The sequence below is a fragment of the Gigantopelta aegis genome, chromosome 15 (genome assembly GCF_016097555.1).
Source record: "Gigantopelta aegis isolate Gae_Host chromosome 15, Gae_host_genome, whole genome shotgun sequence".
NCBI lineage: Eukaryota > Metazoa > Mollusca > Gastropoda > Neomphalida > Peltospiridae > Gigantopelta > Gigantopelta aegis.
The window spans coordinates 34,898,071-34,915,835 of record NC_054713.1 but is presented as its reverse complement, the minus strand read 5'-3'; the positions used below and the strand labels follow the sequence as shown (position 1 = coordinate 34,915,835).

The following is a 17,765-nucleotide window of genomic DNA, read 5'->3' as shown; positions in this document are numbered from 1 at the left end:
TATTGAGAGAGGAAACCCCCTTGCTGTTAATCGAAAAGAGTAGCCCATGAAGTGGCGACAGCGGGTTTCTTCTCTGAATATCTGTGTGGTTCTTAACCATATGTCTGACGCCATATAGCCTTAAATAAAATGTGTTGAGTGGGTCGATAAAAACAACAACATTTCCTTCCTTCCCTCTTTTCACTTTGAACAGATGTGTTCCCACAACAACGCATATGTTAAGTTGTTCAACTCTCTAACTTGCCGATTCCTGACTAATTGGCGTTGAATATCACCAAATCCAGAACACATGAGGTGGTCAATTCCTTTTGAAGAATCCAAAGTCAACGACAAGCTTAACATTGCGGCTTCAGTGTTAGGTGATGAGGAGTGCGAAGGAGAAGGGGAGGGGATACAGGAGAGGAGAATATAGAGAAGGGAAGTGGCCTGGGTGGTGTCGTTGTTAAGCCATCAAACATAAGGCTGGTAGGTATTGGGTTCGCAGCTCGGTACCGGCTTCCACCCTCTTCTCTCTCACTAACCACTAACAACTAACCCACTGTCCTGGGCAGACAGCCCATATAGCTGAACTTTGTGCCCAGGAAAGCGTGCGTGAACCTTAATTGGATATAAGCACGAAAACAAGTTGAAATGAAATGAAAAAGGAACGATAAACAATAAAATCATTTTTTTCTGGAGAAACGAAACATGGATAATAATATGACAAATAATTAATGCGAATTCAGATATTATAAACAATGTACCTGGACTAAGTATGAGAAATTTGTCTGCAGAGAGCCCTCCAGAACATGACTCCGGGTTGTTCCTATGAACAGTCCACCATCGTAGCCGCCGCTAATCTGAGGCACTATTGAACGCACGTGTCCATACATCTCAGGAATCTGAAAGACAAAAAATCCAATACATTTGTAAATCTGAACGACAGACCCGTATCTCCGAACAAGACAGAGTCAAAAGGGCATTATCAGACTAACAATAACCAATGTATTCTTTGTGCTTTGGCGTCGTTAACCATTCATTCATTCATTCATTCGTCCGTTCGTTCATTCATTCATTCATTCATTCATTCATTCATTCATTCATTCATTCATTCATTCATTCATTCATTCATTTTGAACGATAAATACTTTATCTTGATACAAATCGTATCTCCGCTCAAGGCAGAGTCAAAAGGAAATTAAGTTAAGTGCTACGTCCTAAGGAGGACTGCCACTACACGATGGGCTGAATTTACGAAGCCTGTTTTCTTAAAGGCAGGCGTTTAAAAATAAAAAATGTACGTAGTTGCATGTGCGTACGTCTAAAACAGGCTTTGTAAATTTGGCCCTATATTTTTAAATGACTGTGGTTAATTTTCAACAATGGATGTTTAATTCACTAAACTCTCGCAACTTTGCGATCTTGCAGTGCAATGCCAAAATACTTGCTTTGTTGTCTAGCAGAGCCTAAGAGAGCTTTGTTAATGAGGCCCCTGGCCAGCCCCTGGTGGAATAGCTTGTTGTCTAGCAGAGCCTAAGAGAGCTTTGTTAATGAGGTCCCTGGCCAGTCCCTGGTGGAATAGCTTGTTGTCTAGCAGAGCCTAAGAGAGCTTTGGTAATGAGGCCCCTGGCCAGCCCCTGGTGGAATAGCTTGTTGTCTAGCAGAGCCTAAGAGAGCTTTGTTAATGAGGCCCCTGGCCAGCCCCTGGTGGAATAGCTTGTTGTCTAGCAGAGCCTAAGAGAGCTTTGTCAATGAGGTCCCTGGCCAGCCCCTGGTGGAATAGCTTGTTGTCTAGCAGAGCCTAAGAGAGCTTTGTTAATGAGGCCCCTGGCCAGCCCCTGGTGGAATAGCTTGTTGTCTAGCAGAGCCTAAGAGAGCTTTGTTAATGAGGCCCCTGGCCAGCCCCTGGTGGAATAGCTTGTTGTCTAGCAGAGCCAAAGAGAGCTTTGTTAATGAGGCCCCTGGCCAGCCCCTGGTGAAATAGCTTGTTGTCTAGCAGAGCCTAAGAGAGCTTTGTCAGTGAGGTCCCTGGCCAGCCCCTGGTGGAATAGCTTGTTGTCTAGCAGAGCCTAAGAGAGCTTTGTCAGTGAGGTCCCTGGCCAGCCCCTGGTGGAATAGCTTGTTGTCTAGCAGAGCCTAAGAGAGCTTTGTTAATGAGGTCCCTGGCCAGCCCCTGGTGGAATAGCTTGTTGTCTAGCAGAGCCTAAGAGAGCTTTGTTAATGAGGCCCCTGGCCAGCCCCTGGTGAAATAGCTTATTGTCTAGCAGAACCTAAGAGAGCTTTGTTAATGAGGTCCCTGGCCAGCCCCTGGTGGACTGGAGACCGTAATGACGTAAGAATTCATGGGAGGCCTTCTAGAAACCGTGCGCAGTCGTTTAGTTTGATGACGTCACATAAAGTACCACACATAGGATGTACTTAAGTGGTAGAGCGTTCGCCTGAGATATGATCACAGGATGAGTCGTAGGTTAAAGGCATACTGTCACGGATTTAAGGACCTTATTTATCTAAAAATGGATAATAAATAAAAATTACATTAATTGTTGAAAACTAAATCTAGCTATCACATCATCTTAACTGAACCATGATGGAGTGAAATCCATGCCCAACCCTCTAGGCAATTTTAGTTTTTGAATTATGGACCATTGCCATAATTCAATAATTTTTACAAAATATCATTTATAAATGGAGTATGGTGGTTATGAAGATGGTTGAATAAAGTACATTTAGGGACAATCGAATTATTTTTGTTCAGGTAATACTTTGTTAGGCCATTAAATAGGTCAGTGATCTGTGACAATATGCCTTTAAGATGTGCTGAGGTGTTATTAAACAAACTTATTCTTGTTCTTTCCAAAGAGTACTAAAACACATGCTTACCTGTCTTTCCTTGACGCGTTTGAACCGGTTCATGGTGTCCCAAGCACGAACTGTGTTACCTCCTCCTGACAGCAATGTTCCGTCTTCCAAAACGCACAGGGCATTCACACTTCTCTGTAATAAAATTAATTAATTTAAAAAAAAGTGAACTCTTTGGGGGTACACAAGGGAGATAAGTATACTGCTACCTAAATTACAAACCGAAAGTAACTACATGTATTCTGTGTGAACGCGCATATGATGCAAGACGTAAACAGAAAACAATGTCACACTGTATGAACGCGCATGTAATATAAAACAAACCGGAAGTATACACAAGGGAGATAAGTATACTCCTACCTAAAATACAAAACGGAAGTAACGACAAGTATTGTGTGAACGCGCATATGATGTAAGACGTAAACAGAAAACAACATCATACTGTATGAACGCGCATGTAATATAAAACAAACCGGAAGTAATGCCAAATATTATATGATCGCATATGTGCTATGGGACGTAATAATCCAGAAATACACCACACGCCTGACGAACGCTTACAAGCTTTCTGCCAAAGGGTAAAATTAAGTACCCTAAGATTACAGTAAGATAATCCTATCTATGGCATGGTGCATATAAAAGATCCCTTGCTGCTAATCGAAAAGAGTAGCCGATGAAGTGATGACAGGGGGTTTCCTCTCTCAATATCTGTGTGGTCCTTAACCATATGTATGACGCTATATAACCGTAAATAAAATGTGTTGAGTGCATCGTTAAATAAAACATTTCCTTCCAGTAAGATAACTGCTGTTTAAAATTGGTCAAAGTACATGAAATACAATGTATAACTTCCAAAGATTTCAAAACCATAACCACCTAGTAGGGGCATTTATGATCTATTTTGTTTCTATTATCCACCCTTAAATTATTTTCTGGCAAAAAAGCCTGGATTATGTTTTAAAAGACAAATTGGGAGTAATACCATCTACCGTGTGACAGTCCTGGCACTAAAAACGTAAACCGAAATCAAAACCACGTATGAAGCGACCGCGGATGAATACAAGACAAAGACAAAAGGGGAAATGACGTCACGTACCTTGTGCGCTTTCTTCATGAAGCTGTAGTCCGAATCCACGGAGAAGATGTCCTTCTCGTCTCGCTGCCAGACCGTGATACTTCCGGTGGAGTCGCCGATCACCACCTCCCCGGTGGACGTGAACGTCAGGGCGGTCACCTGGACCTGTTTGGGCATGTCCTCCTGTGTAACACACACTTATATATCACACACCATACAAGGGCGAATCCACATTTCTTTTCTTTTTTTTTAAAGTTAAAATACTTTATTTTATTACGTTTATATTTGGGAGCAGGTGGGGGATGACTGAATTACTGGTAGTTTTAGGGACATAAATTGCAGAAGCTGGTCAATTTTTTAATCCTAATTACCGCACTTGCTATGAAAAACCTAAAAAAAACCTTTTAAAAACCACACACAAACAAACACATATTTATAACGAAATCTAGCTTATGTGTCGTAGTTGTCTTGTTCAGCACTTGATAAACACAAGCTAGACCTACATAATATGACTTTGTACGAAAAAAAGGTTTTTACTCACATTGTAATACCAATTAAAAAAAAATATATATATTATAATGCATCAAAACAATATGTTATAATGTCATATTACATGGATTTGTTTTACATATTATAATCGTTTGTAACCCTAAACAAATCTAGTTCAAGGCCCCATTCCACGAAGTGATCTTAGTGCTAAGATCGGCTTAAGTGCATAAGGTAGTTAAACACTTAAGGTGATATCGCTTCGTGGGTGGAACGGGGCCCTGGTATGAAAGGCTATTTGTGTTTGTTATATACCCATCTTTTTCATGTTAAATTATTACCTTGCTTACCCATTAAGCATTGTCTTGCTAAGAATCTTTCTCTGTATGGTACTCATCTTTTCTATATTTATAAGATATATTTTATAATACAATGACACCAACACACGTGTGTCGGAATTCCCACATAAACTACATAATACAGATCCATCTACTTCTAAACCAGGGGCCTACTTCACTAAACTCTCGCAACTTTGCGATCTCGCAGTGCAGTGCTAAAAGACTTACAAAGAGGATGCTTTATTGTCTAGCAGAGCCTAAGAGACCTTTGTGAATTAGGCCCCAGGGTCCAATACATTACAGTTTTTATATATTCCTTTTTAAAATTCTATATTGTTTGTTATGACATCTAAAGGAAGTATCGCAATTATCATAGTTTTAAGGTAAATAATCCACTCGCCCCCACCTTTAAATTAACATATTTTACATTAGACACCAGTTATGTTAATGTTTGATTATTTGCTGTTGTTTTATTGTATCATAAAGCCAGTAAATGACGCGTCCTATTCACCATAGTGTTACGGTGAATGAATATGTTTACTTTGAGGTCACTATCCTGATTAAGCATACGGATTGTTCATATTAATATTTTCATAAATGTACATGTATGTATGCATACAAACAAATATTTATATGTTCAAATATTTTAATTACCACGTGATATACATATTGTGGTATACACAAACATTTTGTGAAATGTACAATGGGCAAAGGTCACCTGAAGCACAATATTAAATGTTACGTCACGTAACGTTATGTTATACTGTGTTATCTTACCTTACGTTACCTTATCTTAACCTTTCCTTGCTTACCTTTACCTTACCTTACCTTACCTTACCTTACCTTACCTGTCCTTATGTTGAAAAAGAGTGTGCAAAGTTTATCACGCATCACGCATCAAACTGCTCATGTACGTCGGGTATTCAAAACGTCCAAAGCCTAACCATGTTTTTGCAGAGTTTAAAAGGGGTAGGTATCGCGTTGAAGACAACTTTAAAAACATTCAAAAACGTTGGACATGCATATGGTACTTTTTGATAAATAAATTACTTTTGAGCACATTGGAATTACAATGAAGTTAAGTGTGACTATTTTTTATAAGTCAAATCATTATGCAAATGAAACTTGGATTAGTCATTTTGATCCCAGAATATAAAGAAATCACACAATGAAAGCACTCAGGTTCACCACATTCACCGAATTTCAAATGCGTTTTAATGTGTGAAAGGTTATGGCTTCAGATTTCCAGAGTTTCTGAAATAGTGTTGATGATCAAAATAACTTCATGACAAACTGAAAGTATTGTGCAGGCGAGCTGACACGGTTGCAGCATGCTTTGCACATAAAACGCTGCTCAAAGCTGCAGAGAGATGTCATTCTCCTGCTTGACGATGTGCCAGCTAACACCGATCACGTTTCTGTTTTTACAGCAACTGAGAAATTTCTTCCTTTTTTAAATTTTACCAAAGGAAGTTGTTACAGGCAAAGTAAAAGTAATTCGGGTTACGGACGTTTTGAATGCCTCTCGTACGAAACACAAAGAGTGAATAGATATAGGAGTTTCAAACAGGTTTGTGATTTGGTTTTTATTTTCACACCATATCTGGTGATTAAGCATATCATTTTTTTTAAAGAAAAGGAAAAGCCTTATAGACAGATTAGAAAAATTCAAACAAGAGATACATTCTTAACGATTTTTAAAGTATTTTCTTAGAACTATGTGTTGAATATTAATAATATTTGTGACTCGGTTAAATATTTCCTGATTAATAATATTTGTGACTCGTTTAAACATTCCGTGATTAATATTATTTGTGACTCATTTAAACATTACGTGAGTAATAATACTTGTGACTCATTTAAACATTCCGTGATTAATAATATTTGTGACTCGTTTAAACATTCCGTGATTAATAATACTTGTGACTCATTTAAACATTCCGTGATTAATAATATCTGTGACTCGTTTAAACATTCTGTGATTAATAATATTTGTGACTCATTTAAACATTCCGTGATTAATAATATCTGTGAATCGTTTAAACATTCCGTGATTAATAATATCTGTGACTCATTTAAACATTCCGTGATTAATAATATTTGTGACTCATTTGAACATTCCGTGAAACGTTTTAGGTGTGTAAACATTCCGTGACTGTTATTTGTGTGTAATGTGTAAACATTCCGTTAAACGTTTTGTACATGAGAAAACATTCCCTGAAACTTACTTAGACAACCATTGATATTGATCAGAATGTTTAAACAATCAGGACCGAATTTACGAAGCCTGTTATTCTTAAACATGAGTATTTAACCAATGTAAATGTATCTAGTTCGATGGGTTTAATACGAAAGCAGGCTTTGTAAATTTGTCCGTCTGGTTTGGGTGGGTTTTGTTTTGTTTTGTTTTGATTATTTTGTTGTTTTTTGGGGGGAGGAGGGGAATTTTTATTTTCTATTTATGTTATTAATCATTCCTTGACATTTACATAAGTGTTAAAGGTACTTAGTGCTCTTCAGTACTATGCTACTTATGTCTAAAACTTAATTTCTTGCTTCAGGGGGACAAAGGGTGTAATTGGGGGGCCGAATTTACGAGCCTGTTTTTGTCTTAAACGCAGATGTTTAAGCGTAGTAAAATATAGATAGTTACACGCGTGTAAGACACAAACATGCTGTGTAAATTCGGCCCCTCGTGACTTATTTACGTGTGAAAACACTCCAGACAGGCAACTCGTATAGACACACATCTGCAGTCTTACCTTTTTGATTGAACTCAGAAGCTAAATAAAAAGAGATTGTTGTAAAAGCTGTATAGATGTAATTGGGGAGGGAAAGTCTTTCTTTTATTGTTTTCCATTAGGCGACAGATATATTTTTCTGGAACTTTTTGTAGGTTTTTGTTGTTGTTATTATCAACCCCAGTGATGGTGGTAGTGAAGGGTGGGGGCTGGGGCGGTCTTTCTGTTATCGTTTTCCTTAGTGTTGCAGTAGGTGGTGGTGGTGTTTATTTTTTTGTTTTGTTTTGTTTTTAACAAAAATTCCTTTGGGTTTCAGTAGTTTGTTGTGGAATTTTTTGCTGAGTTTTAAATTTTGTTGGTGGGTATTGATTTTATTGTTTTAGAATATTTCATTTAGGGTTTTTTTAAATTGTTGTTATTAACCCCAGGTGCGTAGCAAGTAAAGCCATCAGCATTAAAGCTGGTGGGCACTGGGTTCAGATCCCGATACTGGATCCAGTACAAAGTGAGTGTGTAACTTGTAGGGGAGATGTAAGATCACTACAACTTCTCATAGGCGTCGGACACGGGGGAGGGGGGAGAGGGGGGGAGGAGACACTGCCCCCAAACTCTGAAACTGGGGTGCCACAATATGCACAATATGAACTCGCATTTAATAAGTGCACCCCTCCCCCTCTCCGTTGCTGCCATCTTCCGACACCTATGCTTCATTCTCACTATTAACCACTAACAACTAACCATCAACATCTGTCCTTGGACAGACAGCTCAGATAGCTGAGATGTGTATCCAGGACGATGACAAAAACATACTGTTAGAAAAAAAAAACTTGTATTGTAGACAAATTTTGATTCACTATTAACTTAGTATAGTAACATCTGTTTGTGATGTCACATGGGATTGAGTGCTAGTAGGCCTAATGTGGGATTGAATGCCAGTAATGTGGCATTGAGTGTCAGTAATGTGGGATTGAGTGTCAGTAATGTAGGATTGAGTGTCAGTAATGTAAGATTGAGTGTCAGTAATGTACGATTGAGTGTCAGTAATGTACGATTGAGTGTCAGTAATGTAAAATTGAGTGTGAGTAATGTGGGATTGAATGTCAGTAATGTGGGATTGAGTGTGAGTAATGTGGGATTGAATGCCAGTAATGTGGCATTGAGTGTCAGTAATATGGGATTGAGTGTCAGTAATGTGGGATTGAATGTCAGTAATGTGGGATTGAGTGTCAGTAATGAACGATTGAGTGTGAGTAACATAGTTAACTTTCTGACACACATGATGATGGCATTGGTTGTTGTCACTCTCAACTGGCAGTCTTTTTTTTCCACCAGTATATGTCAAAATGAATAAACAGTTTAGCTGTTTTGCAGGAAAGTCGCAATAGATAGTTAATTATAACTCACTTCATCGTAATAAAATATATTTTTTAATGCATGCTTGCATCAAAGTTAAAAATAAAATCGTTATATAGAGGATAATAAAGTGTTACCTGTTATTAGCAAATGTATGAACCGAGCTAAATAAATTTCTTCTTTTTTTGTCATCCATGGAAGTTCATGACAAAAATAAATTTCACTTTGGACGTGAATATGATCATAGCATATGATACACATACAATATAAATAAGATACATGTCGAAATAAAGGATGGCATCTGTTTCAGTTACGTCATAGAAATATTTCATTTGGTGGTAGTAAAGATTGACATTACGATTCTTTTTTCACGAAATAAACCATTGTTAAAATGTTGTGCATTTTAAAGTGTGGAGCTCCATAGCCCAAACAGATGTGAGATCCAAATACGAGACTTTAATGAGGTCTTTCTTTGAGTTATACTTTATTATAGCCATGAGTCCAAAATTTAAAACTCAATAGACACGGGTCTCGGTGACCTTATGCAATGCAATTCAAAATTGTTAGAGCAGTGTTTTGATTGGTCGAATTAAATGTCGTCTCTGGACGACCGAAAACATTGGCTGTGGTAAAGATCTACTTACAGAGATCTGAAGTTAAGTTCTGAAACATGTTCAGGAAGCCGAGCGCTCGCGATCATTCCATAGACTGGTTTTTTTCCACCTAACTTTAAATCATTCTATTAGGATAGGATACGATGGAAACCAGTTAAATTGTTTGCGATTGAGAAGATATTTATTAATTTGTGGTTGTTGTTGTTGTTGTTGTTACTGTTGCTGACTTTGCAGGCGTTACAATGTTCGCTTACTAAACTTGTTTTTGCACCTTACCTTAGAGGAATGTAAGAGAAAGGAACATAATGCAAACCAGTCAAACCTTTCGCTTTCCTGAGCATGTCACAGTTTTTATTTAAACTGATGGAGATCTGGGAGGGGATATTGGGTGGGGGTGTTCTTGGGGGTAGCATGAATGTGAATATACAGAAAGATTTTTTTTTTTTTTAAAGGGAGTTATGAAAAACCTTACAATTTCCAGATGTATAGGTCTAGTTTTTGAATGCAAGACAGCACGCACCTCCGTCAATCCGCTCTTCTTGTCCCTCCAGATCTTGTACTTGTCCCAGTCGAGCTTCCAGAAGAAGAGGTGACCCTTTCCGTACGTGATGATGATGGTGTCGTCAAACGGGTAGAAACAGCCCTGCATTACCGGGTCGCCGGTCGTCTGCTCGACAAACAAACAACATCAGTTTTAAAATATAGTCCTTACAAACCAGGGGCGGATCCACAATTATGTTTGGGGTTGTTCTTGTTCTTATTCTTGTTGTGTGTGTGTGTGTGTGTGTGTGTATGTGTGTGTGTATGTGTGTGTGTACGAGTGTGTGTGTTTTGTGTTGTTGTTTATTTTGTTCTTGTTTAACGATACCACTAGAGGACATTGATTTATTCATCATCGGCTATTGGATATAAAATATTTGGTAATTTTGACATATCATCTTAGAGGCGAAACCTGCTACATTTTTTCCATTAGTAGAAAGGGATATCTTTTATATGCACCATCCCACAGACAGGATAGCACATACCACGGCCTTTGATATATCAGTCGTGACGCACTAGCTGGAACGACAAATAGCCCAAATCGGCCCACTAACGGGGATCGACCTTAGACCGACCGCGCATCAGGCAAACGCTTTACCACTAAGCTACTGGCCTGCAAAGATGATTTATTTTATATATTTATGACTGACTGATTACAACAGATAACAACGTAACAACTGTTACAGTGAAAACATGTAACAATGTTGTTACCGTAAACTTTCTGACAACAGTGAATACGTGACACGTGACAATTATTTGGACAACCTTATCCATGACGTCATTGTCATTAAAATTAAGGTGATAGGTATCGTGAATATTATTGTCCATAATCATTAACATGCGGTTTCGTGTACAGTGAAGATAAATATTTCATTATAACTACTATTCTCTCTGTATCTCTCTCCCTTGTCTGCCTCTCGCTTTGTCTGTCTGTCTGTCTGTCTGTCTGTCTGTCTCTCTCTCTCTCTCTCTCTCTCTCTCTCTCTCTCTCTCTCTCTCTCTCTCTCTCTCTCTCTCTCTCTCTCTCTCTCTCTCTCTCTCTCTGTCGCTCTGTCTGTCTACAGTCTGTCTCTTTTTTATCTGCATTTGTGTTTTTGTTTTTGTGTTTCGAGTCTCTCTTCTTCTCTATCTCTCTCTTCTGTCTCTCTGTCTGTCTTTTTGTATCTCTGTCTACTATTTGTCTCTCGGTTTTCGATCTGTCTCTGTCTGCCTGTATCTCCCTCCCTCGTCTGTCTGTCTGTCTGTCTGTCTGTCTGTCTGTCTGTATATCTCTCTCTCTCTCTCTCTCTCTCTCTCTCTCTCTCTCTCTCTCTCTCTCTCTCTCTCTCTCTCTCTCTCTCTCTCTCTCTCTCTCTCTCTCTCTCTCTCTCTCTCTCTCTCTCTGTGTGTGTCTGCCTGTATCTCTTTTTAAATCTGTCTCTGTATTTTCTCTCCCCCCTCTCTCTCTCTCTGTCTGTCTCTCTGTCTGTCTGTCTGTCTGTCTGTCTGTCTGTCTCTCTCTCTCTCTCTCTCTCTCTCTCTCTCTCTCTCTCTCTCTCTTCTCTCTCTCTCTCTCTCTCTCTCTCTCTCTCTCTGTATGTGTGTGTGTGTATCTATGTATTTATCTATCTATCTCACTATCTTTCTCTCTCTCCAACTACTAACAACTAATCATTAACCCACTGTACTTGGCAGACAGCTCAGATAGTTGAGGTGTGTGCCTTGGACAGGGTTCTTGAATTTTAACTGGCTACAATATTTAAATATGGAACACAATACAACAAATCACATGCCAATATGACGCATGCGTATACCTGCAAACATCCAAATTATACAAACATTGTTTACCCTTCTGTACGTCAGCTGTGAAAAAAAAGATTAGTAAGATATAAAATAATACATATTCATTACAAATTACACGTACGTATACAGCAAACCTATACAACAAATTCACGTAGCTTACTTTTTTTTTCTTCTTTTTTTAATGCTCGAAACCCTAGTGGTATATGAGCACTTTAAAATATATTGGACATTGCTTACTTGTTTGTGTTTTTACTGACCACCACCCTTTGAAATTAGTTGAGTCTTTATAATGAATTCTGAACAACAAAGGAGATATCGTGATCAAATTCGAGTATCTCGGGGTCCTTGGAATAAATGTTAAAATGGTGCGGCCACTGATAGTGCGATGGGCCGAGGGATAAAAATTCGAGGACTTGAATCTTATACAAGTGTTTCGGAAACATGGTCCTCCGAGATTTTTATTTTTAATTTCAGGTGTTCTAATACAGCATGTCCAGCCTTCTGAGCATAACACGCAGAAGAGGCGGGTCACAGCACCGCACCCCCCCCCCCCCCCCCACCCCACCTGTTCTGTGGACCCTGCAGTCTAACAGACGTTTTAACAAAACTTGAGTTGTGAATCACTGTCAAAACCATGATAGTACCCTGATGCGTTCAGCCAAACAAAGCAGAAAAAACGCTCGCTAGACTAGTTAATATTATGTGCTGATTTAAAGGCATATTATCACAGACCACTGACCTATTTAATGGTCTAACAAAAGTAAAGTTTCTTTTATTTAACGACGCCACTAGAGCACATTGATTTTTTATCTTATCATCGGCTATTGGACGTCAAACATATGGTCATTCTGACACTGTTTTTTTAGAGGAAACCCGCTGTCGCCACATAGGCTACTCTTTTTACGACAGGCAGCAAGGGATCTTTTATTTGCACTTCCCATAGGCAGGATAGCCTTTGTTGAACCAGTTATGGATCACTGGTCGGTGTAAGAGGTTTACACCTATCCAATGAGCCTTGCGGAGCACTCACTCAGGGTTTGGAGTCGGTATCTGAATTAAAAATCCCATGCCTCGACTGGGATCCGAAACCAGTACCTACCAGCCTGTAGACCGATGGCTAACCACGACGCCACCGAGGTCGGTGGTCTAACAAAGTATTACCTGAACAAAAATAATTTGATTTGTCCCTAAATGTTCTTTATTCAACCATCTTCATAACCATCATACTCCATTTATTAATGACATTTTGTAAAAATAATTGAATTATAGCAATGGTCCATAATTCAAAAACTAAAATTGCCGATAGGGATGACATGGATTTCACTCCATCGTGGTTCGGTTAAGGTGATGCGATAGCTAGATTTGGTTTCCAACGATTAATGTAATTTTTATTTATTATCCATTTTTAGAGAAATAAGGTCCTTAAATCCGTGACAATATGCCTTTAATTCTGAGCTCTACGTACCCCTGTCTGCGCCAGGCACTTCTCCGTCTTGTACTGCCAGACGCTGAGGACGTGTTTGTCGCTGTCGTCGACCACCAACATCAGGTCATTCTCCATCTGCAAGTTAAAGGTGGTTTTGTTTAACGATACCGCTAGAGCACATTGATTTACTATTTATCATCGGCTATTGGATGTCAAGCATTTGATAATTACCGGCCTCGGTGGCGTCGTGGTTAAGCTATCGGAAATACAACTGGTAGGTACAGGGTTCGCAGCCCGGTACCGGCTCCCACCCAAAGCGAGTTCTAAGGACTCAGTGGGTAGGTGTAAGACCACCACACCCTCTTATCTCACGCTAACCACTAACCCACTGTCCTGGACAAACAGCCCAGATAGCTGAGGTGTGTGCCCATGACAGCGTGCTTGAACCTTAATTGGATATAAGTACGAAAATAAATTGAAATGAAAATTTGATAATTTTGAAATACAGTCTTAGAGGTAACACGCTACGTTTTATTTTATTAACAGCAAGGGACCTGCATTTCTCAAAAGACTGTACACCACATACCACGCACGGTCATGCAATCTGTAAGTAGCATTAGTATGATTGCATCAGGGAAAGGGGATGTTTGTTTAATGACACCTCAGTACATTTTAATCAACAGTTATATGGTATATAACATCTGAGGCCTATTTCACTAAACATCGTAACTGGCGATGTCAGAGGCTGAGTCCGGGGTGGGCGTGCCTGAACCCTTGTGGATAGGGGCACGTAAATATAGTTGCCCGTTGCCCGTCGTAAGTTTACGTCTGCGATTAGTTGTTATACCGGGCAAACGTTTACACGTGTCTGGCATCTATTTCACTCAGAAATTTACATCATTTCAGAAGATGGAGCATTTTTAAGAACAAAAGAAAATTAAATACGTGTACTTTTTAACTATAACTATATTTGTTGTACTATAACAGTAATAAAAATTGTGGTTTTGTCGTAGATTTACGTTCACGCACAAAACTAGGCTTACGATGTTTTGTGAAACTTGGCCCTGGTTATTATGACACAATAGAGAGAAAGAGAGATCAAAAGAAAAACAAAAGAAAAAAAGGAAAAAGTGAAGACTGTATTAAAGAAAAGTAATGATCACTGAGTTTAAATCATTACCTAAAAGTGGAACTCCGAAAGAGTTGAGATAAAAAGACAGACATTGTTTTTTAAACACTACGACATATTTTTCACTATTAGAACCGTTTTTGATATTGGAAATGAGACATTACTTAGATTTTGTTCTTTAGATCGTCCATTTCCGTACATCCGAAGTGTTTCTGGTCATCTAATGCAACGAAATTTTGCATTTTTCATATTTTAAAAACGCACGTAACGGTTATAGAGACGAGCTTTAATATAATATATTTCCAAGGGTGTTTGCCAGTTTCAATTTCACAGATTAATGTTTCACTCATTATAATACATGTATATTGTAAATTTATTCAAATGACATTATGTCTCTCGTTCAGACGGATCCGGTTTCTCAAGATCTGTATTTCAGCACAGCACTACACCTTCAACGTCTATCGACTGTCAATCTAGGGTTTTTTCTTGACGGGATGCAACCCATCTCGTCCCTTTAAGCTGCACCCAAACGGCCTTAACGCGGCCACTCGCGTGGACATATTGATCGGACTTTAAACTTTTAGATCTGCGTTCAAAATTTTATGTCGAAATTACTTCTTTTTTTTTTTAAATATTATTAAATAGTCCGATCCTCTGTTCTTTCTCTTATTTAATTTTGGACTGTCCTTCTAAAATGCTCCAAATTATATAAATATTCGGCCGAGCAGTCAATTCTTTTTTATTTTTGGCTTGTAACCTTTTTATTTTTTTTTATTTATTCTATTAACTTTTTCCCTAATTGCTATTTTCAAAATTCTGCCCATTTTCTGCCCAGTCCTGTGATCGGACTCGAGTCTTGCTAGACTCGACCCGTGCCCCGAGTACTCTGAGCGAGTACTCGTGGAAACCCTGGTAGAGTCTGCCACTTTAATGAAACATAATGAATAGCGAGTTTAAATCATTAAGACTGGAGCTCTAATAGGGTTAAGAAGAAATACTCACGTCTGGAGAGAAGGCGATGGAGAGAACTCCCTGACTGAAGGCTCCCAGTCCAATCACAAAGTACGTGCTCAGAGAATGACCGTCCCAGATCCGGACATGTGCCTTGATTGGGGCAAATATAACACGTGACAATAACAAGAATTATAACTATGTGGAAAAGTGTAGGACAAAAACATGTTATATATGTATATATTAACGATAATTATTTAAGATACCTCTAAAACACCCACTGTAACAAAATATGGTGGGGTTTTTTCACGTTTTCGTTGAAACGATGTAAATATATTTACATGCATATTCAAAAGCATTAATAATATAATACACAGTGTGTGTGTGTGTGTGCGTGTGTGCGTATGTGTGTATCTGTCTGTGTGTCTGCGTGTGTGTCTCTGTGTGTGTGCATGTATGTGTGTATGTATGTCTGTCTGTGTGTCTGCGTGTGTGTGTGTGTGTGGGCGTATGTATGTGTATCTGTGTCTGTCTGTCTGTGCGTGTACGTGTGTGCGTCTATGTGTGCATGTGCGAGTGGGTTTCTGTGTGCGTGCGTGTGTTTGTGTGAGTGTGTGTATGTCTGTCTGCGTGTGTCTGTGTGTGCGCGCGCGTGTCCGTCTCTGTGTGTGTGTCTGTGTGTGTTCGTGTGTGTGTGTGTGTGTGTGTCTCTGTGTATATGTGTGTGTGCGTGCGTGCGCGTCCACTCACAAATCATTATTATCGCGTGCACACGCGCACATACACACATAAAACACGCACGCACGCCAGTCATTTTAGTTATTTTAGGCTAAAAACCTTTGATAATCGCAAAATCAACTTACGTCTTCAGCGGCAGTTTTCCCAGACTGTTGCCCTGTCGCTATTTTTTCTCCGTCTGGTAAGAGAACCATGCTACAAAATAAAGCGTGTGTGTGAGGTTTGTCTACATACAGGAAAATACCGCAAATGAGCGTAAAGCATTTCCACCTTCTTGATGTCATGTCATAGGGTTTTACGTGCACATTCAGAACAAGCTGTTGTAGCGCACGCCACCTTCTTGATCCGTCCGATCCGTATATGTTCCCTTAATAATTTTTGTTTGTTGCCGACGATCTGCAAGGTGTCACAGAGTTTATGGGAACCAGGTGTAACAACAGTTGAAATGGTACTCAGTTTTTAGTTGGGGTTTTTTATTATTATTATTTAAGTACTTCATTTTCTTACCTTAGCGCGCTATTCTTCGAAAACATTTGGCTAAACACGCTAATCTAAGACACATGGTGTTTTTAAAAAAATCAAATAACTATTTCTTTTTAACATTATAGATAGGTCTAACCACTGGCGTAACCATGCCCCTCTTCAAATCAAACTTATATTCTTCTACTCAGTTTTGTTTTTATATTAGCCTGTCAACCATACCCACCTTCCCCATGCAGATACCACTTAGTAAAAGACAAAAAATGGCTACGCCAATGGGTCTAACTGCAGTTACATACCACGTGATCTCTTCTGTGTGGCCCAGGTAGTAACGCTGGGTGGCCGAGGTTCTGTCGTACAAGACGGCAACACAGCTGACGTAGTACACAAGTTCACCCGTGTCGGGCAGAACCAGTAGAGCGCTCCGCGGATCATTTCCGTTATAGCCATAACTGGAGTCAGTCAAGGATCGTTATTAAATTGTAGCTTCTTCACAGTTACATTGAAAAACAAGTCAATTTGCTTGAAACCGACTCATCTTTAAAAAAAAAATTGTTTATTTATTTATTTATTTATTTATTTATTTTGTATTTATTTATTTATTTTGTTATTTATTCTTTTATTTTGTTATTTATTTATTCTTTATTTTATCTATCTATCTATCTATCTATCTATCTATCTATCTATCTATCTATCTATCTATTTATTTATTTAAATAAAACTGTATTTAAAATGTATTTAGTTATTATTATTATTATATATATTATTTATTTATTTATTTATTTATTTATTTATTTATTTATTTATTTAAAGATAGCATATTAATTTGGTTTCCGTAAGTACAAAAATAAAACAAAACAGCTACTGTTAACAGCGTCGATAACAACGAAGGAAAAGGATACACCCAGTCTAACTTGAGAGACTTGTCAGGTTTACCACCATCCTCCTCATAATACGTCACAGTGGGCGGGTAGAACTCTACAAGAATAAACACAAATAGTATCATATTCGTCGTCGTCATCATCATCATCATCATCATCATCATCATCATCATCATCATCATCATCATCATCATCACCACCACCACCACCATCATCATCTTTAACAACACCATCATCATCACCATCATCATTATCATCATTCATCATCATCATCATCATTATTGCCATCATCATCATCATCATCACCATCATCATCATCATCAACAACACCATCAGCAACAGCATCATAAAATGTCATGGTAGGAGTAAAAATATACAAAAATAAACAGAAAT

General features: G+C 38.6%; 1 protein-coding gene across 3 annotated transcripts in view; it reads right to left on the bottom strand.

The window, feature by feature from the left end:
- Positions 1 to 17,765, bottom strand: part of LOC121389633 (echinoderm microtubule-associated protein-like 2) — a 75,048-nt gene that overhangs the window by 13,987 nt on the left and 43,296 nt on the right. For 2 of the 3 annotated variants that reach the window (XM_041521271.1, XM_041521273.1), the window contains exons 6-15: positions 17,394 to 17,469; positions 16,791 to 16,943; positions 16,137 to 16,206; positions 15,325 to 15,426; positions 13,233 to 13,328; positions 9,966 to 10,112; positions 7,500 to 7,520; positions 3,935 to 4,096; positions 2,860 to 2,973; positions 744 to 881 (exon numbers count right to left, since the gene is read on the bottom strand). In XM_041521271.1, the coding sequence (XP_041377205.1) occupies positions 744 to 881; positions 2,860 to 2,973; positions 3,935 to 4,096; positions 7,500 to 7,520; positions 9,966 to 10,112; positions 13,233 to 13,328; positions 15,325 to 15,426; positions 16,137 to 16,206; positions 16,791 to 16,943; positions 17,394 to 17,469 (1,079 nt within the window). The remainder of the gene's footprint in view (positions 1 to 743; positions 882 to 2,859; positions 2,974 to 3,934; positions 4,097 to 7,499; positions 7,521 to 9,965; positions 10,113 to 13,232; positions 13,329 to 15,324; positions 15,427 to 16,136; positions 16,207 to 16,790; positions 16,944 to 17,393; positions 17,470 to 17,765) is intronic. The other variant, XM_041521272.1, reaches the window with a different exon arrangement.